General features: G+C 39.2%; 1 protein-coding gene, 1 long non-coding RNA gene and 1 other non-coding gene across 4 annotated transcripts in view; 2 read left to right on the top strand and 1 right to left on the bottom strand.

Moving 5' to 3' along the window:
• The window catches only part of SHQ1 (SHQ1, H/ACA ribonucleoprotein assembly factor), a 99110-nt gene that overhangs the window by 49973 nt on the left and 21804 nt on the right, over positions 1-27333 (bottom strand). For both annotated transcript variants that reach the window (XM_003982422.6, XM_045051867.1), the window contains exons 6-9: positions 24790-24917; positions 15534-15688; positions 13675-13728; positions 10727-10850 (exon numbers count right to left, since the gene is read on the bottom strand). In XM_003982422.6, coding sequence (XP_003982471.3) covers positions 10727-10850; positions 13675-13728; positions 15534-15688; positions 24790-24917 — 461 coding nt within the window. The remainder of the gene's footprint in view (positions 1-10726; positions 10851-13674; positions 13729-15533; positions 15689-24789; positions 24918-27333) is intronic.
• LOC123383751 lies at positions 312-18122 on the top strand. The gene is made up of 2 exons (XR_006593903.1): positions 312-679; positions 16845-18122. It is a non-coding gene; the product is annotated as an uncharacterized LOC123383751 (long non-coding RNA).
• On the top strand, positions 6015-6087 carry TRNAN-GUU. The gene has a single exon. It is a non-coding gene; the product is annotated as a tRNA-Asn (tRNA).

Consider the following 27333-nt stretch of genomic DNA (forward strand, 5'->3'; position numbering starts at 1 on the left):
TCCCACGCTATAAAAGGCTAAAGAAAGATCACTAAAAAGCTACACATAGGGGCACCTAGGTGGCTTAGTCGGTTAAGTGTCCCACTCTCGGTTTCAGCTGAGGTCAAGATCTCTCTCATGCACTGGCAGCTTGGAGCCTGCTTGGGATCCTCTCTCTATAGCTCTCTGCCCCTCCCCCAATTGCGCTGTCTCTGTCCCTCTCAAATAGAAATAAACTTAAAAAAAAAAAAAGCTACACATAATCTTTGTGCAGTCCTAGCTAATTTCCCTCTGATGTAAAAATGATGTAACAATTTCACCTGTTCCGTGTGGAACAGTTATGCAGCCCCGGTCTGCTTGCTCCTGGTGTCATTTCTTAGCTGCTTGGTACTTAATCTGAATCTGTTTCCACATGTGTCAACAGAGGGGGACATTCTTGAGAACTGCTAAGGGAAGGAAATGAGACAATGACCGTGTGAATACTTTACAGATGACAAGGGAAGGAAGACAACAGGTCATTCAGGATCATTAGGCCTGTGCGTTTGCTTCTTCCTTATCAAGCCCTCCCCTCACTTCTACTCAAAAGCACCCACCCTATGGGGGTCACAGGGAGGTGTGGTACTAGAATCCTGTGACCCATCCCCTTCCTCCTGACGAGGCTCTGGCTCTCAAGAGTAACACAAAGTAAATGGAAAGAAAGGTAAGGGATCTGCCTTGTTTTTTTGTTTTTGTTTTTTAAGGTTTCTGGGCATAACTATTTAGGTAATGAAGATTGTCTCCCACATCCTTCTCCAATCTACTCCTGGAACCCACGGGGATGAGACTCAGCTTCAAGCTGGGACTGAAAGAGCAGAGATCTGGCACAAGCCCTCAACACAGCTGGAAACTGGCAGATGCAGGAGGGTGTGAGAAAAACAGCCTGGCACTTGGAATGCCTGGGAGTCCAAATGAAAAACCTGGGACCCACACAGGCTGACTTGGGCAATGAGACATGCTATGGCTCTTAGAGTATTATTGACAACCTCTACTTCATTGCTAATACTTAGACTTTTGAAAAATTTTATCTTAAAGATCACTGCTTTCTAATTCTTTTTTTCAAGTCCCCAAATTGGCAATGCTACCTTTCCACATGGCAACAACAGGCTACAAATGGAGCATGTATGTCCCAGGCTCACACAGGCCTCATTACTCCAGACTGTCTTAAGTCCCGCCATTGTCATTCACTTACCCGTCTGGACAAGTAGGCATCTCAATTCGCTTCTCCTAGTGTTGAGGGCCTTACTCTCATGGGAACAAGCAAGATCAGCTACTTCTCACCCTCTGGGGAGGACAAGAAAAAGCTGAAATGATTCCCTTCAACACTGGCCACTGTTCAGGATGGAAGACAGCCAAAGACTTCTGCTCACTCAGAAAGGCTCTCCTCCAACTGTGTATGTATGTATATCTAGAGCAAGGGTAGGCACATTTTTTCTGTAAAGAGCCGAAGAGTAAATATTTTGGCTCAGCAGGTCACATAATATGTTTCAACTGCTCAACTCTGCCATTATATCCCAAAAGTAGCCATAAACAATATAAAGTGAATGAGCACGAATGTATTCCAATAAAGCTTTATTTATGAGCACTAAAATCTGAATTCCATATAATTTACGTGTGTCATGAAACACTATTTTGATTTTGTGTTCAACATCTAAAGATGTAAAAAGCATTTTCGGCTCATAGGTCATATACAGTACGGATTTGGATTTGGCCTATGAGTTCATTTAAGGTATCTTCCTAATGGATTTTCTCTTTTGTAACTTGTAAATCCTTGTATTTTGTATCTTACCTTTGTCTTATCATTCCTATTACATAATAAACTCCTTAAAAGCTAAGGCCAAGTGATATATATTCCTAAAACTCTTAGCTGATTCTGTTATGATGCCTTGCACAGAGAAGGGGTTTGATTTATTTATGTTGCATAAATGTCTCCTGCTCGTTATTTTTCAGTATTAATTCCTATTTAAAGAACTCTAAATTGCAAGAATACAAATCTTCCATGTTTTCCAGACAACACATGAAGTACTTTTCAACTAACCTCATCTAGGCCTGTTGCTATTACTGTGCAATAGGACCTTGATTCATTAGGATCAAATAAAATGTTTCTTCTTTGTTCTCCCAAATTTGTCTTTAAATATATACAATTTTCTGCCTTTGTCCTCTTAAAGAAATTAAAGTTACCTCCTTAAAAATTCAGATCAATATCTACCTTATGACCCAGCAATAGCACTGCTAAGAATTTACCCAAGGGATACAGGAGTGCTGATGCATAGGGGCACTTGTACCCCAATGTTTACAGCAGCACTTTCAACAATAGCCAAATTATGGAAAGAGCCTAAATGTCCATCAACTGATGAATGGGTAAAGAGGTTGTGGTTTATATATACAATGGAATACTACTTGGCAATGAGAAAGAATGAAATACGGCCTTCTGTAGCAACGTGGATGGAACTGGAGAGTGTAATGCTAAGTGAAATAAGTCATACAGAGAAAGACAGATGCCATACGTTTTCACTCTTATGTGGATCCTGAGAAACTTAACAGAAGATCATGGGGGAGGGGAAGGGGAAAAAGAGTTAGAGAGGGAGGGAGCCAAACCATAAGAGACTCTTAAAAACTGAGAATAAACTGAGGGTTGATGGCAGGGTGGGAGGGAGGAGAAAGTGGGTGATGGGCATTGAGGAGGGCACCTGTTGGGAGGAGAACTGGGGGTTGTATGGAAACCAATTTGACAATAAAGTCGTATTAAAAAAAAAATTCAGATCAATAAAAAAATCTCAAAACTGACTTATTTTATTATATTTTACTTTACAGACAGAGAGAGACCATGAGTGGGGGAGAGGCATAGTGGGGGAGAGAGAGAATCTCAACCAGTCTCCACGCTCAGCATGAAGCTCAACATAGGGCTTGATCCCATAACCCTGTTATCATGACCTCAACCAAAATCAGGACACTCAACCAAATGAGCCACCCAGGCATCCCTCAAAATTGACTTTAGATTTATTTTAAAAAGGCACTAATTACAGAAAAAAATTTTAAGCCATAATATCACACCATATAACTAACCTAGTTTTTGACACTGTTGAGCTCTAAAGCTGCAGAAATAAACAAAACTTACCTTAAATAGTATAGGAAATATAACGCAAATTTCAATTGACTAGATATGAGTAATATTTAAGAGATAGCTGATTCTGAGCTATACTTACCAGCAAGCATTACTATATAAATCAAATTTCCAAAGAACCCTGACACAAAGATTTCAAGTGATTTTTTTTGTAGCAGAATCACTATAAACTCTTAATCATCTACGGCAATTAAAAGGCAAATTATCTTTGTAAACCATACAGGAAATACTGCCCTCTACAGAGTATTTTATAAGAACAAAGAATGTTTTATATAAATCTAACCCATAAATTACCATGAGAGCAACTTTTTAAAATTCTAGTGATACCAATACTTAATGAGTGACAGGATTATGAGAGGAAAAAGGAATCCGATGGAGATGACTGGAATTTTATTGTCTTCACCTTAATGTTTAAGCACGCATACAATATCCTTCTATACAGGAGCGTGTGTATAAACCCAAAAATACTCCAAGGACAAACAGTAAGGATAAACAGAAAGAATGTGCCAATTTAAAAGACTGGGAACACAGATTTCGGCTCTGAGGAAGAGAGGAAAAGGAATCTGCTTTGCCACATGGCAGGACAAGCCAAGGAGAGAAAGGGGACAAGGACTGGCTGAGTCGTGACCGCACAGCAGAGCCCTGTCCTCCCTCTCACACACTCGGGCTGCAGGGCCTGTGCCCTAGGGCTCTGAGGCCCTCCTTCTTTGCCATGGAAGTGGTCAGCACAAACAGGCACAGATGGTACTTCAATATTTTATTCGAGTTCCATGCTATTTAAATTTCCTTGGGGCGCCTGGGTGGCGCAGTCGGTTAAGCCTCCGACTTCAGCTCAGGTCACTATCTCACAGTCCGTGAGTTCGAGCCCCGCGTCGGGCTCTGGGCTGATGGCTCAGAGCCTGGAGCCTGTTTCCGATTCTGTGTCTCCCTCTCTCTCTGCCTCTCCCCCGTTCATGCTCTGTCTCTCTCTGTCCCAAAAATAAATAAACGTTGAAAAAAAAAATTTAAATTTCCTTAAAGCACTAGGACTGTTCCGCTCTTAGAAACATTTTAACTGCAGTGGGGAACTGGCTAGAAAATGAAAAGTTCAACAACAACTCAAGAGAGAAAGAAAACAGAAAGTTAAGTTCCTCCTGGATAGGGGGCAGGGAATTAGGTGATAACCACGAAGAACTAGAGAAATCCATTCTGGTGAGCCAGTTAACTCATCCAGGAAAGGGAACTATTTCGCAGGCTGTAGGCCAAATCTCAGATATCAACTCAGAATTGTCACTGAGGAAACGCTATTCTATACACTTGATGCTGTTCACTCACAGCATTTAGAACACTCCCCTCCATCCCGCTATGTCTAAGTACCACTCACCCTTCAAGTCCCAATTCAAATCTCATGCCTTCAGTGAATCTTTCTCTGATTCCTAGTGAAACGTCACCTCTCCTTTTTTGAACTATTTCGTCTGTGCCTCACATAACATACTTACAACCATCTACTATGTATTATGGTTGTGATGGACTTCTTAGCTCCCTGATGAGTGCATACACTCCCCAAATACAGTACACGGTTCTAATTCATCTTTCTGCAGCTCTTTATATTTATAGGTAGGTTACTCTACTCTACACATAATAAATTGCATTTTAGTGGGTACCGACAAAGTAACCGTTGAATGAATAAATTAATAGATGAAGTCATCAACCAATTAACAAGTACTTTAAAATGACAGGAAAATGGAGTAAGAACTGAGAATCAAAAAGTCAAATAATGTAGAGGCTCCCTTCTTCGGGAGGTTACATGTCTTAAATGACAACTTAAAGGCAAGTCTGTTTCCCCGGCTTTATTATTTTCACCGAATGTATTTCTCCTCTGAACTACTTATTACGAATGCAATTTTTAAAAAACCTGATAGTTGTATAATTCCGCGCCCCACCTCCATGAGAATCTTAAGCTCCCTGAGTTCGTGACTTGCATGTCCCCTGTTCACAAGCATACCTCTAGACTCAGCTGAGCACCCTGACACAGCGAAGGCTCAACAAATAGTTGAATAACTTGCAAACTAGTTTTACATCAGGTATTTAAGGAGTGACATTAGAAGGTCTAACAATTCTTTAAAATGTCCGTAACACAGGTGCCTGAGTGGCTCAGTTGGTTGAGTGTCCAACTCTTGATTTTGGCTCAGGCCATGATCCCAGGGTCGTGGGATCGAACCACCTGTCAGACTGTGCTGAGCAGGGAGTCTGCTTAAAATTCGTTCTCTCTCTCCCCCTGCCCCTCTCTCCCACTCACACTCTCTTGCTCTCCCTTTCAAAATAAATAATAAAACAAAATTTTCATAATACAGAACTCATAAAAATTAAATACAGATAAATGTCAACATGGGAAAATCCTTGTGATTTCACCTTTTTAGTTTTCAAGTTGGGGGTAACTGTTACAACTCAATAAAAAGAAGACTTTGGGCTAAAGAGAATTCAAATGCTAAAAACTCATTTATCTTCAAGGTTGCATCAGAACTCGGATTCACACAATATACTTGTCATACCCCAATTTCTTGGACAATTGCTTTCCTTAAAGAAAAAGAACAGTCCCAAGCCCCGTGCTATGGTTCTTCTTATCTTTCACACAGAATGTACTATTATATCTATTTACAGAAGGGCTAAGTAAGGCAGTCCTTTCTGAAAAAATGATGATTAAGTCCGACAATGACTCATACATAGGCCTATTAATTATATGAAGGAAAATCAGCTTTTGGGTGGCAACAATAACTAATCTCCTGAAGGCTGTTTCTTGGGTTATAGCCTGACATGTGGCTACGAGTCCTCAGAAGTCAAACATTTATAGAAAGGTAGGTTTCTGATAGTCTTAAGAACAAAACAGAACCAGGGCACCTGGCTGGCTCAGTTGGTAGAGCATGCGACTGTTGATCTCAGGGCTGTGAGTTCAAACCCCACACTGGGTGGAAAGATTACCTTAAAATAAAATCTTTTGGGGCATCTGGGTGGCTCAGTCAGTTAAGCATCCAACTCTTGATGTGGGCTCAGGTCATGATCTCAGAGCCCCGCGTTGGGCTCCACCCTGAGCATGGAGCTGGCTTAAGGTACTCTCTCCCTCTCTCTCTGTCCCTCCCCTGCTTGCATATGTGCACTCTTTCAAAAAAAAAAAAATTTTTTTTTAAATAAAGTCTTTAAAAAACAAAAAACCCCACAGAACCAAAAAAGATTATTTAACACATATGTTTTCATTAGCCAAAAAAAAAAAAAATGTATATAACTGTCTGATCAAGAATTACAATGTTTTCCATAAAATGGTGAATGAATTTAAGCACAGTGGTTAAGAATCCACACTTAAAAAGCAAAAACAAAAATCTTTTATAAAGGAAAATCACATGCAAATGGAGACTACAGGATAGTGAACTACATCACTCAACTTTAAGCAGCTACCAACTGAGGGCCAACCTTGTTTCACCTGCACCTGGCCCACTTTCCCCCAACCCCTTGTGGATTATTCTGAAGCAAATCCCAGGCTTCATACCATTTCATTTATAACTATTTCAACACATCAAAAGCCATAGACTTTGAGGCAGATAGACCCGGTGTCAAGTCTAGGCTCTACCAACTAATAGTTGTGTGACCCTGGGCAAGTCACTGAGCTTCTCTGAGTTTGTCTTCTATCTGCAAAATGGACGAAATGAGATAAGGTACCTGAGGAATGAAGCCTAGCACTGGCCCACAGAAAATAGTTAATATGGCAGCTGCGGTTTTTTATTACTATATGAGCATAGAAAGGCAGGACTCTTTCTGACTCATTTCCAATGAGCCCCACAAAGGACAAAACAAATAGCAAGTATTCCCATATTTTAAAAAGAGATACTAACCTTTCTATGCTAAAGTTACAGAGGGACGAACAAAAAACTGGTGATTTATGACCCCCCCTCAGCCCAACAGTGACCTCCAAGAGTTTAAGGAAAACAAGTCCAGAAAATCTCTTTGGATAAAACTACAGTGTTATGGGGTTTCAACCACCCTCCATGGGGGAGGGGAGGAACTACCTTCTGGTCACCATAAACCAAGAGAAAGGGAATTTTAAGAGAGTCCCCTAGAGAGTGTAACCTATCACCCCTAGAAATTGTGGGGTACAAAGACTGGTGACTGACTCATACCTGATAAAAGCCCACCAGTGAGAAGCAGGAAGGAGCAGCCTGTGGTGGCTGTGTGGAAGCTTGCTCTGGAACAGCAAAGAGGACCCCCACCCCTTCCACCCCCAGTGCTGGCTTCCCAACCTGAGGCAGGCTGGGGATGGGGAAGGGAAGATTTACTTTTTTAATCAAGTTCAAAGAGGACGTTTTAGGTACTTAAAAGAGATTCTTGTAATTTAAAGTGACATAAAAATTTAAAGAATACCTATTATATAAGATAGGTGTGTATGTGATATGATATTTATAGGTTATATATTCCATCCAGAAACAATAAAAGAACAGACAGAATGAGTTCAAAGGGGGAACTGAGAGAAAAAACTAAGCTGTTTCCCATGATGTTCAGCATCTTCCATATAATAGTTACATTATATGTTCAAAAGCCCAGCAAGAGCAGAGAAGATGACGAGCGCCATCATAGAGATTAATGAAATGTAGATATTAGCACAACTAATAAATAGTAACAAGTATATAATCAACTTAAACCATACCACTTCTAAACAGAATAAAATTTCAAGGCATATTAGAAAAGCTGTTCTCTTTTCATCTCTTTTTTCATTTAATTCTGGTAACAGCAGCCAAGCAATGCTTCCATCAAGGATTCGACCTACTTAATCCTAAAGAATGAAACAGGGAGGAGGAAGTAAAAGTTGCTTAAAACAGGACAGAAACAAAAAGGGGGGATGATCATGTGGCCCAAAGGGTACTGATCCAGGGAAAGAAACTCCATGCACAAGGTCCTGCGTTAAGTGCTAAAACAATACTTAAAAGGACAACATAGGTTTTCTGCCCTTAAAGGAATTTGGATTAGACATAGAGCAACAGCAAGAGATCAGCGTACACAGTCTTTCAGAGGTGGGGAAGGGGTGAGAGAAGGAACACAAACTTGAAAATAGCCAAAGGCCCAGTAAAGAATCCCTTGGAAGGCTACTATGAAGTCACTCAAGGCAAATTCATGATTCAGATCTTACAAAAACAAAATAAAAATTCAGATTGTAGTCATTCCATTATAATGAAATTTTCTGTAGATTCTGACGCCTTGCTACATTGGTTTTGAAAGCTCATTCCAGTTAAGATCAATATTTCTTTGGGGGAGAGTTATTTGGAGAGTTATTCATTACTTTCAAACTATGGAGGCACTCAACAGACCTTTCTAATAAAAAGTGTGATTGCATTTTGAATTATAAGTAGACACAAATTCATTTTTGGAAAACATTCAATGCCACAGAAGAGCTATCCCCATTGAAATCATGGGGTATCCAAACACACAAGACTCTTCAATGGCAATAATGGCGTCCCTGTGCCATCCACCTGGATAAACACAGGTTACAACCCTCATCCGGAGCTTGTGTTCCCCATAGCTTATGGTGGGAATTCTAGACAACCCAGCTCTGTCTCAGAACTAACTAACTAACCACAACCCAAATCAGCCACAGAACATGTTGTGTACAGTTTATAGAGGCTTCCCACTCATTTTCAGCAGACAGACCTCAAGTGTGTTACCTAAGGTTTCTGTTGCTATCAAGACACAGCTGATAAGACTATTTCTTGTCAGATGGATAAAGATGTAAAGTTAAGTCTAAATTTCACTTCTCACCTACTAAAACTATTAGAGTAATCGATTACCATGTAAGTCGACACAATCAAATTTATTTCTGGTTATGCAATCACAGAACTGATTACTTTTCAAATAAAAATTCAGAGAACTAGATTACTCCCCAGAATAAAGAGTAGCAACTATGTGCCTGAGGGCACACCCACACACATGCATAGGGTTTTTTGCCAGTTTTCCATCTGGAAACCATGATGTAACAGGATAATCGCAAAATTTACTCTCATTGTTTAAATCTATGAATAACGCACAGATCATCTAATACAAACAAGAAATTAATTGTGACATGTAACTCAAGTTCAAGTCACTTATAGTAGGTTGATCTTTCAAGGTAATTTTTTACAATTCAAGAAACCTCTTAAAAGTCAAGAAGAGGGGTGCCTGGGTGGCTCAGCTGGTTAAGCATCTGGCTTTGGCTCAAGTCGTGTTCTCACCGTTTGTGAGTCAAGCCCCACGTCGGGCTCTGTGCTGACAGCTCAGAGCCTGGAGCCTGCTTTGGATTCTGTGTCTCCCTCTCTTTCTACCCCTCCCCACTCTCACCCTGTCTCTGTCTCTCAAAAATAAATCAATAAACGTCTAAAAAAAAAAAAGGGCAAGAAGAAATAACATAAGAAAAAACAAAGCAGTTTCTTTTCTACCTATGAGTTAAGAAAGACTGATTTTTTTCAAAGGTAGTAGCTCTGCAATTTTACAAGCAACAATCCTTCGAAATAAAATACAGATGGCCTAAGCCAACTGGATTAATAAAAAGGTATCCTTCATTTAACCATAATTCATTTTGATAATTATTGTCTACCTTAAAAGAATCTACTTCAAAACGGATTTTCTGCTTCCAGGATAGAAGGTGATATGTCACACAGAAGTCAAAGAAAAACCTAGGAATACCTCTAGGAGGGACAAACGTTGGAGATGGGATTCTTCCTTTCAAGCCAATGACGTCAAGTGGGTGTAAAGGGAAGAGCTTCCTTACTTTCTCCTTCTTATCCTCAAGTCTGAAAACCTACACCTAGAAGTATTTTACCTAAGGACCAAGGAACAACGAGACTCCCCAGGGAAGAATAGAAGAAATGACCATAAAGGATGGAAAGTGACTTTTAAATAAATGTGCCAGAACTAATCCATACAAACGGATGCTGCCACCTTCAAATTCATTACTTTGGAAATTATATACTTAATCCAACGATACTGTTATAGTCACTTCGGAATTTGTTTCAGAGCTCAAAATTTTCCACATCCTTAAAACCAGGAAATGTTTGTCTCTTCAGGTTAGATTTGCAATAGTCAAAGGTCCTCAGAGTAGCTGTGCTATTGTTTGGAAAGTCTTTCTTGACCTCCCAAGTCCAGGTTCTGTGCCCCCTCCCCGTGATCACTACATCCCCCAGCAGAGCACTTCTCACTCTATAATGGAATTGTTTACTTGTCATCTGTCGCCCTGGCAAAACTGTAAACTGCACAGAAACAGGGAACAGATCTTATTATTATTATACCCACAATCCTAGCATAGTGCCTAGAAAACTGCAGGCTTCCAGGAATACTAAATGATGCACTCTACTTTAATACGAACTGGTCTGGAATCGTGTGTACCTTCTCCACTGCCCCTCCCAGCAGCTCCCAGAAAAGAGTGTATCTACAGAGACGAACTATTGCTTTTTATACTTGGCAGGGAGAAGTGATTGGATTTGATGATCTTCATTACTGATTTATGCACAGAGAAGCAAAAATCATGACTACATCCTCACAGACTAAAAACATAACTTTTTCCCTCTCAAATCTGCAAGCACAGGAGTATCTTACCTAGTTGCAAGATCTTTATAGTGTCTCTGTAAGCTTTCATCACCAGCTTGAAGTGGCGATAAAGTGGGTAGCATAAAACTCTTCTTCCAAAAGACACCAGGATTTCATGAACATTAGTCCAAGTCTGTGAAGTATAGTTTAAATAAGTAATCATTTCCATATTACATAAATAAAAGGACACAACAAAATATGAAACTACTTTCAATTAAAAACTATAAGTTCGGATCATCACAAAGCCATGCAAGAGAGAAATATAAAACCGTGAAATGAGATTCTTTTTGTACACCTTACAATAAAATATTTAATTGCAGTCCTTGTAATTTCTCATACTTCATCAAGATATCACAAATGCTCCTTAAAAATCACATATGCAGCAGAAAAGTTTCAAAAAGTCCTTTAAGAATTACAAATATGAATCTAAAACACATGGTACTAACAAAATACAGATGCACATAAAAGACACTGTTAAATGATATACGTTTCATGTTTTTGTCCTTTAGGACCACTCAAGATGGTGTAGATGAAAGATAGAGAACTCTTTAGTGAAGTGTGTTCACAGTCTCCCTCTTCTTCTACTGTTTCTTTTTCTTCTTTTTTAGTTTTTAGGGCATGAGAAAAACATGGTATTTATTTCAGTAATTTGCTTTCACTTATCAAAGAGAAAAGTGCTTTCTTGAAAAAAGTATTTTATCTTGAATAGTATCAAACTGAAACCATCAGCAATTCAAAACTTACTGAAAACACTAGACGAAGGCAATTTTGCACAAAATTGTTTTTTAATTGGATTTTGATTAAAACTGTATGAAAAATGTAACCCATATATAAAACTTAAAATATAAAAGTAAAACTAAGGGAGCAGAAAAATTTCCATGTATATTAATCCTTAACAAATGAGAGATCTGATTAAGAATATTGAGTATCTCACAAAGAACAGTTTATACCTAAAAAGAACTATAAACTTTTTAAAAAATTCTACCAAAAACTAATAAAAATTTCACATAGCTCTCAATAGCTCTGGCAATTCTAAGTTATCTCAAAATCAATAAAAATTTCAAAATGAAATCACATATAGGTGAATTTATTCATGTAGATTTTAATAAAAGAACTATGAAACTCTTCAGTTACTGACTACTTTGTTTTCAACATCAGTAATCGATGCCATTATTACCAAATCCAGTTTCTCCCTTACATGCTGATCACGGCAATAAGTAGAACTCAAATGAAGTCTAGGGAGCAGTGCTCCTCCATCTTTAACATGGATACGAATCCCTGGAGATCTTGCTACAGGTTCTGCTTCAGTGGGTCTGGACTCAGATTCTCTAACAAGCTCCCAGCTGAGATGCTGGTCAAGCCATTAGTTCATGGAACATTCTCTGGAGTAGCAAAATTCTCTAACAAAGCTGAATGTTTCAGTTCCTGTTCCCATCTTATCTATTATTTAAACAAAGTGATGCCATGAAGGGCGCCTGGGTGGCTCAGTCAGTTGAGTGTTTGGCTCAGCTCATGATCTTTTGGTTTGTGAGATTGAGCCCCGTGTCGTTGTCAGGATCTGAGCTGACAGAATGGATCCTCCTTGGGATGTTCCCTCTCTTCTCTCTGCCCGTCCCCACCACCCCGCCCCGTGCACCCATGCTTTTTCTCTCTCAAAACAAATAAACTGTAAAAAAAGTGATGCCATGAAACAACCTTGATTTTATAACTGACAATGTACTGTATCTAGGATTTTTTTTCTAATGTTTATTTTTGAGAGAGAGCAGGAAACAACAGAGAAAGAAAAGGAGACAGACAATCTCAAGTGAGCTCCACACTGTCAGGACAAAGCCCAACTTGGGGCTAGAACCCACAAACGGCGAGATCAAGACCTGAGCCAATGTTCAACTGACTGAGCCACTCAGGGGGCCTAAACTGGAAAAGCAAAAAACTAATTGACTTAATTGATGATGCAACTGTTAGTTGTGTAAAATGACACTTTTTTTTTTTTTTACATGCTAGCTTTTACAATTTTGTATGCTAGCTTTTGTTCTTTCTTTCTTTTTTTTTTTTTTTAAGTAGTATGTACACCCAGTGTGAGGCTCAAATTCATGACCCCAAGTTCAAGAGTCACATGCTCTACCAACTGAGCCAGACAGGCACCCCTAAAAACTTTTTTAAATGTTTCTTTATTTTGAGAAAGAAAGCATGTGTGTGAGTGAGGAGGAGCACGCTGACAGCGCAGAGCCCGACGTGGGGCTCGATCTCATGATTTTTGAGATCATGACCTCAACCGAAATCAAGAGTCGGACACTCAACTGACTGAGCCATCAGGCCATCAGGTGCCCTTCTACTTTTAACTGCTGTTTTTATATTCAACAATTTGTTCAGAGCCAGTAAATTTTAAAATGGCATCCTCTGATATTTTTGATAAGATCTACAAAACGATTTACTGGGAAGTATTTATAAAAACAATGATTACTATACTAGAAGAGTTATCAGATCTGACCATACTACTTGTAGGACCTTGGACAAGTTATTTAAACTCTATGATCTAAGCTTCATCGTCTGTAACATAGCAGTAATACTTATCTCCCAGACTGACTGGAATGAACAGGAGAGGTAGTACATATAAAAGGCTTATTAGCACAGCTTTTGATGGCCAGGAAATGGCCCCTCGTAGAATTATCACCTAGGTTTGCTTCCCAACTTTGAGCTCTGAGCCCCAATACTCACCAACTTACAAACGCTGTTCTCCTTCTCCCAAATGCTACAATACCCTATCTAGCTTCATTAGAAGAGTTACAAACGCAATCAGAATTTTATTTAAAAAGATGGGGGGAAAAAACTTGTATAATCAAGTTTCCACTTTAAAAAAGTTAAGGAATTGCTTGAATTACCCACAACAAACTAATGGCGACAGAAAAAAGAACTTTCTAAACAAACAAAATGGCAAGAACTGCAAATGAAAATCATACCTCAAACCAGCACAGTGTGGGACTCAGTTTTCTAATGTTCCATGCAGACTCAACCTTCATTTGTTTTGGAGAAAAGAGCAGTGTCATTTTCGAGGTAAAGTCATTCAAAAATAAAGTAAATATATCCATTCACTCAACCAGTGTCTCAGTAGTACTGCCATACGTAAGAACTAAGAAGCGTCTGTGGCTGAGGAAAAATAATTGCTTTGCAGAAGCTATCAAAGGCAAGTTTCTGCCTACTTTCCTTGGGATTTCACAAAGTAAAGCTTTTCCACTGATAAGAGTACCAGAACATAAGAGCAAACAAGCAGGGGCTTTGAAACTAAAACTTAAAGCAAAGTGATGTTTGCTCAATTACTGTCCTTCTCAACTAACTTACCCAAACATTCTGTAAGTAATCTGCCAAAGGACTCAAAGATAATGCTGAAGGGCTGACTGTGGCACTTAAAAAGATGCTCGAAATATGGCCTTTCAGAGAAGGCTTGTGAGAGTAAGTGCATTCTAGAAGGTCTTGAAGTTGCAAGACTTCGCGGCATCAAACATGCAAATAAAAGAATCAAAAATGGTCAATTTTATCAGGCATGACTGAACACACTCACTCATTTCCTTAAGCAATAACGTGAAGTACTTTTTTCGTAAAAGAAAATATTTTCTCCAAGTACAGTATCCTTAAACGATGAACGGAAACAAAAACCATTTCCAGCTATAGTGTGCCCGTGATATACTCGTTAATATTCATTTGGGAGTCAAATGCAAATCCCAAGAGTCACCTTTGAAATTTTCAGAATCCTAACAACAGAAAATTTGGCACATATCAAATTCTAATCCTAATACTATGCTAATGCTGTGATGGTGAGAAAAGCAGATTAAATAATATACATCGTGACCCAATTTAAATACACATACACACGTACACAATGAAAGACTGGATGAAAAGATGTATCTCCTTATAACAGTAGCTATTTCTAATGGCTGAGATTATGGGAAATTTTAATTATTTTTTTCATACCTATATTTTCCTTTTATACTGATAGGAATTATCTGCATAATTTTAAAAAAAGGAGAGCATATGCTCAGCTTGAAAACAACTCTTGAGCAAGTACAATTATAAACAGCTGCAGGGGCACATGGACTGGAAAGACTTTTTTGGTTCTTCAGCCTTTTTAAAATGTATGATCACTGAAATAGGTGAGAAAGATGTTAAACTCTTCATTTATAAAATCAAATGTGGATCAAGAAGAGATACAAAAAATGTTTATATTATTAAAACAAGACCATTTAAGAAATAATGTTCTTTACAAAAGGTTTTACTTTTATAAGATTTCTTTAAATAGCAAAAAAGATAGGATTCAGGTTTTTCAAAATGTAATTTACATGTAATTTTTTCAGAAGCATACATACTATATAAATTGAGGGACACCTGCAGAAAAATGCTCAGATTCCCTTTTTTGTAAAATAAATATACCTCACATCTGCTCATGGACAGCTTGGCCAGAGAATGTAAACGGGTATGATAAAGTTCACCTCTTGCCAATGTCAAGTGTCACATGGAAACAGCCCTCTTTGAACAAGTCGTCTCCTAAAGAGATGAGAGTTCAGGATATCCTTTCTCTACCCTCAGCTTTATTGCCCCACTCCACCATGTGATAGACACTGATGCGCAGAGAGAGAAGGAAGAAAGAACAAGCCAGCAGTATGTGCTCACATCGGTACCCACCACTAACACGCACGTGCAGCTCTGCCAGGAGCATCCCCCAAATAAATCATCCCAACAGGGCTTACTCTCCACAGGAGTGACGCCTTACAGTTGATTTAGTCTGCTCACGTATGCCAACATGCACAGACACGTGTGCACTTACGTTCTTCTCTCCTTCAGTGACACGAGTTTCATAGCAATATGCCAGAAGGATATCAATCAAACTGTAGTACACTTGGCGAAGAGCTCTCTTGTCCAGTAGGTAAGATTTATTGACAAATTTTCGCAGCTGATATTTCTCTTCTTCAGAAAAAGACACTAGGAAAAAAATGCATTTAAAAATGAAACACTCCATTCAGTTTTGCAAAAAAAAAAAACCCAGTGCGGAGGATTTGTCAAAATTAGAACTTCGATTATAGAAACTGAAATAAGAGTAATTTAACTCTGAATATAGAAGGAACTTTTAAACTAGGCTTCACAGTTTTATTAAGGGCTGTGCATCTGCTCAAACCCTAGTAGAGCTAAATAAAGGAGAAATGTCTAAACAGTATTTATTCCTTACTTCCGGGATGCCCCCTCTTTTTGCTACACTGTCCTGTATTCAAGGCATCTAAATGCCAGAGCTATTGACTTTAAAATTCAGATAACACAGTTTGAGAACAGAAAACATAATGGCTAAATAAAGCACTCTGTAAATATTCATTATCCATTTTGAAAGTTCTATACAAAAGAATAGGAATATTCCCATATAATAGGCAATGTTAAGGGCAAAGTATCTATTAATATCTTTTAGACACAAAGTATTACCTACATAACACACAAATGGGACCACATCACACATATTTGACTTGTGGGAAGAAGGTGGTTCTTTTCAACAGTGTGTCTTTTCTTCTCTGGCTTTCACCCTGTCTACATCTTCAACAACAGCCTCCCCCACATTAAAAATCTAGTATATATCATTTCATATTTTTCTCTATAATCATGTAATGCTATACAGACACATAAACATATACAAAGGAATTTATATGATCCTCCCTCCCCCACCCATAGAACTCGATCCTTTTTTTCCACCTAGCCTACCTCACTGAATAACTCTGGCAAATCTCTCCAAGTCAACTGGCACTTAGCTAATTTTTGTAAAGGCGCAGAATATTCCATGGTGTGGTATGCTCTATCCAACCACTCCCCCTACTGATGGGCATCCACTATGCTTCCAGTTTTCTGCCACTGCTAGTAAGACTGCATAATGTCCTTACCACACATCCTTGGATACTGGGAGGTTTTATTTCTATAAAAGAGATTCCCGAGAGTAAATTCACTGGGTTAAAAAGTGCATCTGTTTTTTAAGAATACTTTATTTAAAGGCTACAACTCTCCTTTTTAATGGCCCTGGATACAAGTTCTCCTTCTACACCCATCCCTCCCACCCAGCGATAAATATCATAGCTTTTCCTACTCATTTCCATTTTAACAGATAGGAAGTGACTGGAGTATGAAGAATTCTAAGAGGAGACCCAGTGAATGTGGGCAGAATCTGTGACTTGCTTCTATCCAAAAGAATATGGCAATGGTGATCGGACAGTCACTGTCATGATTATATCGCTTTAAAGAACAGACTGGAGCCAGAGACTCACCGCTGGTTTTGAAGAAATAAGATGCCATGTTGTTAGAAGGCTGTTTGGCAGGAGAGTGTGGGGGGCTGTGAGATGTGAGAGTAGCCTCCAGCTGACAGCCAGTAAGGGCACTGGGACCTTAGTTCTACAGATGCAAGAAGACAATTATGCCAACCATCAAATGAGACTGGAAAAGAACCCTGAGGTCCAGAAAAGAACATAGCTACCAACACATATGAAAAAAGAAAAGAGAAGATGGCCATATTTATGTACACCCTGATAAGACCCTGAGCAGAGAACCCAGCTAGCAAACTCGAGTCCTGAGCCATGGAAAATGAGTCAAATTAGAACTGTTTCTAATTTGTGGTAATTGGTTACACAGCAAAAGAAACCTAATACAATGATATACCACTGTTACTGCGGTTAGTATTTTTCTAACTGCTAAACTTTAAGCATTATTTTATAGGTTTGTTGGCAACCTCTGAACGAACCATTTAATGTGTTTTGCCCACTTTTTTCTATTGGATGGCTTGTCTTATCAAATTTTTAAGAACTTGCTGTTATAGATATGAACCCTAGTCATATCTCCAAATCGACTGTATCTCTACTGACTTTGTTTATGGGATCCTTTGCCATTGATTTATCTATTTTTTTGCGTGTAGCCAAATACATCCATCTTTAAAAAAAAAAAAAAAAAAACAGATTCTGGATTGACAATCTCCGATAAGTTGCCCCAACTCCTGAAAATGTACATGAAACCTCTCATCTTTTCTTTAAGATTTACAGTTTCCTTTCTAAAATCTTAAGTTTTTAATCCATCTGGAAGTAATTTTTTCATGTTAAAGGATTCTGGTTAATTCCAGGTAAACAGTTAATTGCACCAGCACAGTTTGGTCAGTAACCCATCTTTTCCCCACTGTACCGAACTATTAGCTTTGTCAAATAGATCTGTTGTTTTCTTACTAACCATTACTTCCAAGCATTTTCAGCTTTAGTGACTTGTAAATACAATATTCTACCCCCCCCCCATTTCCAGTAATTTTTGATAGGACAGAGAAAAGCTATTTCTTTTCACAAACCACCTTACCCAATATTTGGCTGCCTTGGCTAAAAAAAAAAAAAGCGAAGTACTTAATAAATGCTAATAGTTAAAAAAAAAAAACCTTTATGTCTACATTGGTAAGGTAAGCAAGTATATAAGGCTGAAGTTCTTTCTAACTTTCCTCTGATGTTTACAATATAGACAAGCTATCGTCAAGGATCTATTTTCTCACATTAAAACATGAGCATTTTCTGGGGCTCCTGGGTGGCTCAGTAGGTTAAGCATCCAATTTCAGCTCAGGTGATGGTCTTGTAGGCAGTAAGTTCAAGCCCCGCATCAGGCTCTGTGCTGACAGCTTAGAGCCTGAAACCTGCTTTGGATTCTGTCTCCCTCTCTCTCTGCCCCTCCCCAGTTCACACTCCCTTCTGTCTCTCAAATATGAATAAATGTTAAAAAAAATTTTTTTTAAAACAATATGAGCATTATCGGTTATTATCATATATACGAAGTAAAATGCATCTTACCTTAGAGCAAGATTTACAGAAAGAGTAATAACTAACAACATAAGTGTACTCAGTTCCTAGCTAGTGTAAGTAAAACATGGCCTGCTACTTACCTTAGAGCGATTTCTTTTTTTTTTTTTTTAATATATGAAATTTATTGTCAAATTGATTTCCATACAATACCCAGTGCTCATCCCAAAAGATTCCCTCTTCAATACCCATCACCACCCCCCCTCCCTCCCACCCCCCATCAGCCCTCAGTTTGTTCTCAGACCTTAGAGCGATTTCTAAAGAAACTTAAGCATCTAGATATTTTAAGCTACCTCTAAAAAAAAGGTTATCAACCTTTTACCTTGCAAAGTAATCTTTAATTCTCGTTCCATGCCCTATCAGACCATTAGTTTCAAATTCACTTAAAAAGTTAGGCCCAATAAAGAGGAGCGTTTTGCTTCCAGTTCCAGTGGTTCATACTAATGTAGTTCAAAACAAAGCAAAACAAAACAAAACTTTAAAAGGCTCTTTCTCCAGGTTTTAGAATTGCCTGTTACATTTAGGTAAGGACAGGCTAAACTGCTAACCAAGAGACCCCAAAATACAGTGGCTTCTCTGCAACAGAAGTTTGTCTCCCACACTACTATTCTGAGTGAATGATCCAGGACTGGTGAGGCATCAGCACCTCCATCATATGACTTCCAACTATGCATCTAAGAAAGCTGTTCCAGGTTTTTACCATTTCCTAACCAATGGGCAAGCAGCCTAAGATGGCAAGCTCCTTCTTTCTAAAGACCGGGGCCAGGGCACACACCACTTCCGTCATTTCCCATCACCCAGGACTTAGGCACAGGACCACGCTGAGGGCGAAGAAGGAGAGCAAAGGGAGTCAACGGGGCAGTCACTAGCTGCATGCTCACGTGTCTAGCTCCAACTCAGGAAGCCCCTGAGGGGAGGAAGACTAAAACAGACACCAGGTGGCTGTGATGCTTTTAGGAGCCCAAAAATTAAGTTGCTTTTTAGTATTCCCAAATCACTCTCTTACTAGCCAGTTACCCCATCCCTTCTATCTGCTCAACAAAAACTGCCCTTTTGCGGGGCACCTGGGTGGCTCAGTTGGTTGAGCGTCCGACTTTGGCTTAGGTCACAATCTCGCAGTCCGTGAGTTCGAGCCCCGCGTCGAGCTCTGGGCTGAGGGCTCAGAGCCTGGAGCCTGCTTCCAATTCTGTGTCTCCCTCTCTCTCTGCCCCTCCCCCGTTCATGCTCTATCTCTCTCTGTCTCAAAAATAAATAAACGTTAAAAAAAAAAAAACTGCCCTTTTGCTCATCACAACTGGACAAGGCCAGAAGAGAGAGATTTCCTCACACATGCTGGGCCCTTTTCACATAGTTTCCCAAACCCACTTCTGTCCTCTCTTAGGAGCCTTAACTTTAACATGGCTTCTTTTTGTTTAAAGGCTTCCTTCCAGCCATTTTACACTCTATCCTCTGGGGGAAAAAAATCTTAAGCGCAGTTATTGGAAATTACTAGAAGCAATACCCCTCTACTCATTAAAATTTACTTAGTGCAAAAAACCAGATCTTGAAATATATTTATGTAACCACTTTTTAATGATGTTAGAAATTCTATGTTTAAAAAGTATGAGAAGAAACAGGAAATGTATTTGCACAAGTGCTGCTTACATAAATGACAACGATAGGAATGCATTTGCTTAATTTGCTGGCAGCAACATAAAGACATGTGTATACTTTTAAACTTAATGCAGGTAGGTGTCAGGTGAAGCATTCTTTAAAGACTGGGATTTGGAAATAGTATTAATAAGACAGATAAAGTGGGTGCAGAATGTCTCATTGAAGGGCTAATGTGAGGATCCCTTAATTTAAATAGAAGCTCTCAGTTCAATTAAAGCAATCTGATTTAAGGAAAATGTAAGAAAGCACATATTCACTGCATGAAGAACGTATACCTAACAAAGTATTTTAGTCTCCTAGTAATTCATAAGAAGGTTTGAGACAGTATTCTCATAGGTATAGTTTTGAGATGTTCATTACTTCAGCTAATAGCAAAGTGCCAGGTATTCATGATGATATTATCTCACTTGAGAAAAGCCTTTATCCTAGTTGACTAATAAGGACTTCTGCTTCCAGATAATTCTAAATCATAAGGTAAGCATTCCCAGAACCATTTAATAATACATTTACTCATCTAAATGTTTATACCTTCATTCTCAAGTAATCACACCTGTATATACACTTAATTGTTTGTAAAGACTGACCTAGGAACTATAGGTTCTGATGTTCCATTACCCACAAGTAAGGGCTTCTGCATAACATAAGTCACTTTCCAAGACCGTGTATGTAAGAAAAGCCTACTTGAATGTACTCAAGAATTCTTGGATGCCAGGTGCCCCTAACCTTTCCTTAAAACACACCACCACCTTTTTCTGAGCGTTTTCAAGTCCATTTTGGCTTAAATAGCTCATTAATAATACACAAATGCATTTAAATTCTGAAATTCAAGCAAAGGAACCAGAGATGATAAATAACAATATTAACAAAGTAGGAAATCACTAGAGAAACCAAAAGTCTGAGCTCCCCAAGGCCTTTTTGATTAGAGCTGTAAATCACATCACCCAAAGGGGAACTTGGGGAGGTTTGCACACAATCAGGTCTAACTAAGCAGCGGCAATGGAAATGACTACAGATGCGGTGCCAACAATACTTGGATGATTGCCACCATGAGTAACATTTGTCAAGCATTTGTATGACTAAGCTACACTACAAAGCAGCCTTGCTATACAGTTCACAACATTTCGGTTAATTATACTTCTATAAATAATCTACAGTCAAACAAAGGCAGCGGAAAGCTCAATTCATTTGGGGAAGACACTGGTGCACTAGCATGATGCAAATGGCCCGGGACCACCTCCCAATGTTAAAAAAAAAACCCAATCGGTACATGTGAAGACTGCAAAGGGGCTCCCATCAAAATGGAAAGTGACCTTCTTAACTTCACTTTGAACATTCTCTAGTTGTGTTACTTTGAAATCGTCCCTTCTCTCTAAATCCCCCTCCCAAATATCTGTCTTCTGTGGGGCAACAATAAATAATCCCTGATCCGGCTCCTCTCGGAGGAATGCAAATCTGTCTATTATATTGTATACTTTCTGGAAACAGATCAAGGGAACCAGAAGAAAATGTGCTGCATTCAAACCTTTAGCCTAAATGGGTAGTCCCGCAGCGTTACAACTTTCAAAGCTGACACTGACAGTTAGCTCTACAAACACTGGAGAACTCACTGGTGCCAAACAGGATGTCCCCGCTAGGAAGTTCATTGACTAAAAATGTTATGTGGTGTCACACCATGCAACCATGTGCCAAGATTCTTGGGCTGAGATTAACCACGGAGAGACAACATGGGAAATGTGGTAAGTCCATCCTCATGAAACCAGAGCTCAGCAAGAGCAGAGCATTTAACACTTCCATTTACAAGCCTTTGGGGAGGAAGACTGGGATCATTAACAAAAGTCTCCGTGTTGTAACTCAGGCCTACAATGAAAATCATAGGAATCATAAAATCAAAGGAATCATAACTGAGGCAAAGACAGGGAGCAAAGTTCACCATCTAAGGCTTATCTGGAATTCTAAACAATCTAGCTTACTATTTTATGATGAGACTGAATCAAAGGTAGAGCCCTCACCCGCACTGCTGTATCTGCCTGGCAACACCCCACTGCAGTGACACAGAAAGGAAGGAGGCCAGGGAGGCAAAGAACAAAGAGGAAGTGGAAGGGAAAATACAGCACGAGCATGCTCCTTGAGTAGGCTAAGGACTTGAAAGTTTATTTCTTGGTTTATTTCTTTTTGCCCATATTATCATCTGGGTGAACACACTTCAAAACATTTTCACAATTCTGGGGACCTCCAATACTTGACCAAGAAAAAAAGAAAGAAAGACAGGGGCACCTGGGTGGCTTGGTCAGTTAAATGTCTGACTCTTGGTACCGGCTCAAGTCATGATCTCATGGTTTGTGGGATGGAGCCCCCCATCAGGGTCTCTATTGATAGCACAGGGCCCGCTTGGGATTCTCTCTCCCTCTGGCTCGCTCTCTGCCCCTCCCCCATTCACATGCACGTGCTCTCTCTCTCTCAAAAATAAAAAAAATAAACATTTTTTTAAAAAAAGAAAGAAAGAAAGATCTCATTAACAAAAAAACTTCCCCCTAAAGCTTCATAAATGTACAAAAATTTTAATTTCACAGAGAGGCCATTCAATTTCTGGCACTCCCACCATTGATGTTAGTCTACAATAATAATCTCTAACATTTACAACATGCTAGGGATTTCAAGTACATCATCTCATTCAGTCATCAAGACAACTCTATGTGGTAGGTATAAGATTTCCACAGCAACCCTGCCAAGTTGCAAGATCACGCAACTAGCCTGTGATGGAGCAAGGTGTTAAAGACCGAACCCCATCTTTAGCTTATATCCATCCTTAACCCTATACTTGGCACATTACGAAAAGTGCTTTCTGTACAACAACACAGAGCTCAAGTTCTTCTACCTTAGATCACAAGTCCTTGCTATTTTTAAAGGTGATTTTTAAAATGAATCACCATACTAGCTTAGCAGGCTACAATTGTTCTCTAAGCACCAGTCGGGATACATGTCACAGGTGGAATGAAGATGAAGGGACAGGAGAGGCAGTGGTCAAAGGGAAGAACTAGTCTAATCTTCTGTTACAATTACACACAGAGAACTAACTCAAAGGCTGGCTCTCACAGAAAACAGGACCTAGAGCAAGCTACAAAGGATCCAAGTGAAGCAAGTTCGAATTTAAATCAAAGAAAGGCAATGCCTTTTCTTGATTTTTAGGGCAACTAGCTCACCCTTGTGGACAGAAAACTTAACTACACAACCACCAATTTCCACCTGCACCACCTTATCACAAAACACTGCACCAAATTTGGGGAAACTGATTGAGACCAGCAGATAGCCTTGATGATTTCAGAGTGAGCAGACATTTTAAGCAGACCTACGTGGCATATACAATTACCTATCTCAACTGTGTTAGCAATCCTCTACCTGAAAATGTGTCAATATAATGTGGGAGGTCTCTGAAAGATTCTTAAACTCAAATCAAATATAAAACCAAGGATTTGTTGAAAAGAATGTAACAACAGCCATTATTTACAAATGAGTTTCTCTACTGCAGTAGGAAATTATAAAAGATTAAAGCAGCAATTTTTCCATCTGGTAGAAATCACCTAAACTCTAACAAAACCGAACTACAAAAATACTTTGTACAGTATTTATCTCTTCCATAAATATTTACCAAGAACTTAGTATACAACAGGCACTCTGCTAGACAACAGAAATATAGCAAACAACAGACGACCGCGTTACTATGCAGAGAATCAAAGTACTGTTAGACAATAGACTTGCAGCTATTTCAGACTGAGTGGCCACAGAAGGTACTGCAAAAAAACTGTAAACAACCCAAACGTCCCATCAGTAATAAATAGCCCAAATATCCATTGTTCATGATAAAAATATACAACAGAATGCCAGGCAGCTATTAAAAGCTCAGGAAGAACCCTAAGTGCCCTACATGGAAGAGGTACCACATGTGCTACACACTGGAGAAAGTCAAGAAAGAACAGAGTGCGTGTGAGTCTGTTTATAAATTTTTTACAGCTAATATTCAGATGTTGGTATATGCACTGAAAAAACCCTAAAACTGTTAAGAGTGATTACTGTTTTTTAATACAGAAATAAAAGCCAAATCAGTATACCACAAAACATGGGCCTTCTACTCTTGATCTATCTGAAACTGTTATAATTCTAACATACAGATGTACTATCATGAAAAACTTGGAGAGGACATATCCAATTCAATCAACAGACAAAGGGAATGAAAACTAGGTCTTTCCCACCATTGCTAATACTCAAATGCCCTTACTACAGTGGAATGTTCAGATCTTTTAAGCAGATTATTCAACTATTACAGATGTCCTGTGTGTTCATGTCCCTAAATTTACTTAAAAAATAAAAATTTTTAAAAGGATCCTAATGATTCAACTAGACTTCAAAAGACTGTTCCAAGACCAGTCTAATCATCGAGTAGCATTTTCCAGTCTGGGGTGAAGACTCCATTTCCAAAATTAGCAAACCAAAAGAATATCTTCCCTCCATGAGAGAATTACAACTGTGTGCTTAGTAACAGGGAAGACGGGAAACAAATGAGCCTAATTTTGAGTTGCTTACCTAATGCAGCATGATTTTCTTGCTCCTGACTCTTTCCCAAAGAGGCCATCATTTTTGAATATATATCAGTCCACCAAGGATTATACTTCAAAATCTGTTCAACAGCCTCATCTTCAAAAAAGTCAGCTCTGGAAAGAAAACAGTCAATGAGCTTGTTACACAGAATTGAGCTGAGTTTCATTTTTCTTTTAATTTTATCTTAACTCCTTACGTTTGGTATTAGAAACAGAGATTGTTAATTCAAAGTACAGTTCAAGGAAATGAGCACTGTGTTCACTTTCTGAGTGGTCACTAATCACCATAAAACGAAAGCTGGGGTCAGACTAAAGGGATATGTGACATTTCTGCTCTCCTCAGAAACAAAGTGGAGAAAAGACCAGTCCTTCCCTTGAAGGCCCACCCCCGTACTGCACTGGCATGGGATGAGGCAAATCTGAACACAAAAGGGACTGAAGCACTGAACTTGGGCTAGGTTTTTAAGTACCACCTGTTCTGGTAAGGTTACAATAAAGGAAAGAATCTTTTAATTCTACCAAAGGAAAAAAAAGAATAATCAACAGGAAATACGAGATACTGCACACCCACCCACCCCCCCACACACACCATTTATTAGCATGCGCCCTCATACTTTCTACCAAGATGCAATTTCTCTTACTTAGCTCTGCTAGTCCTAATAGTCCCTTGGCTTAAAACTATTGGAAAAGAACAAAGCAACGTTTGTAAAGGAGAGAAAATTAATTTGCGTGTACTTCACTTTCTGGGTTTTAACTTGCATAATAACTGCTACCTTCAAAATAGGTTCCTGGAGGACATTTATTCAGAAATTCTACCACCTTGCATTCAAGGCTGAAAACTGGTATTCGTGGGAACAGAACAACAAAAAAGTAGAACTCATGGTGAAAAATTCATTTATATGTCAGTTAATTAGAAACTCAAGGAATTGGTTGTTTTCACAGGTTGATTTTCTAGCTGATAGTTTTATGACCTGAAATATTTTTTCTTTCAACTGAGATAATGAAATCTTTCTAAAATTAGAAACTCAGATAACTGAGTTATTAACTAAGTTAATTTCTGATTAGAAAATCAGATAACTTACTGAATTCTTCATACATGCCAAGCACTGCACTAAATACTTTTCACCCATCACTTTCTTAATCTTCACACCATCCCCAAAGGCAGGGGGTACTACTAATACTCCCATTTTACATGGGTGGAAACTGAGGGTCAGAAAACTTGTATATCGTGGCCAAGGTCAAAGAACCAGGAAGAAGTGTGGCCAGGATCTGGACCCAATTAAGTCTTACTCCAGAATCCAAGCCATTAACCAATATAAACATTCCATTTTTATGCTTGAGGAAATTAAAGTACATATGGGACAAAACCGAATAGCAATGATCTTGAAATAGTAATTGTCAATTATCAATTTTTGTCAGGTACATGACAGATATTTCAAAAAGATAAGTACTGGGACGCCTGGGTGGCGCAGTCGGTTAAGCGTCCGACTTCAGCCAGGTCACGATCTTGCGGTCCGTGAGTTCGAGCCCCATGTCAGGCTCTGGGCTGATGGCTCAGAGCCTGGAGCCTGTTTCCGATTCTGTGTCTCCCTCTCTCTCTGCCCATCCCCCGTTCATGCTCTGTCTCTCTCTGTCCCAAAAATAAATAAACATTGAAAAAAAAAATTAAAAAAAAAAAAAAGATAAGTACTACAAGTAAACAGCTAAAATGCTTTAATAAAAGTCAACAGGAAGTACTGACTCTGCCCTGTGCCAACAGTAGTACTGACTCCATTTTGGGCACTGGGGTTACACGGCTGACAAGAGACATGCAGTCAGGGTCCTTACAGAACTTACAGTGTCATAGGAGGGCCCAGCAGTCACAATATAAGTGCTATGTAACTACTATGACCTAACAGTAAGAGCATCTATGACAAAGTCAAACTGGGATGACAGGGAAAGTCCCTGAAGGGAAGACTATCTAAGCCAATAGCTGAATGACAATAAACAGTTAACTAGACTAAGACAGATAGGAGAGAGTATTCTGGCTACAAGAATAGGTAGCAAAGGCCAGGAAACAAGAAGGCATGTTTAAGGGGGCAAAGGGGAGTTGAGGATAGCTGAAAGCAATACGCTGTAGTGACAACAACACTGTAAGCCATGTCCAAAAAATCTAGTGGATTTTTGTCACTAAAAACGACTAGACACTTAAAACCTTTTACATATGGGTCTCATATCAGTGTGCTTTGGCCCACTGCTCTCACTGGTCTGGAACATGGTCTAGGAGCAAGCCCCAGAGCACAGAAATCATGGAGGCCTGGAAGGGGGTAGTAGCAACGGACATGGAGCAAAGTGGATCTGAGCTACAGTCAGAGGCTAGAATCCTTAGGATGTAGACATAAAGGGGGCCAGGAGTCAAGGTCTATATCCAGCATTCCAGCTGAGACAGTTCAGTGGACAACAGTGCCCTCTGAGGAGACAGGAACACAGGGACACTAAACAGACAGAATAGCTGGAGACTTCCGCTTAGAACAGGCTGAGTTTGAGACAT

This window comes from Felis catus, chromosome A2, assembly GCF_018350175.1.
Source record: "Felis catus isolate Fca126 chromosome A2, F.catus_Fca126_mat1.0, whole genome shotgun sequence".
NCBI classification, from domain to species: Eukaryota; Metazoa; Chordata; class Mammalia; order Carnivora; family Felidae; genus Felis; species Felis catus.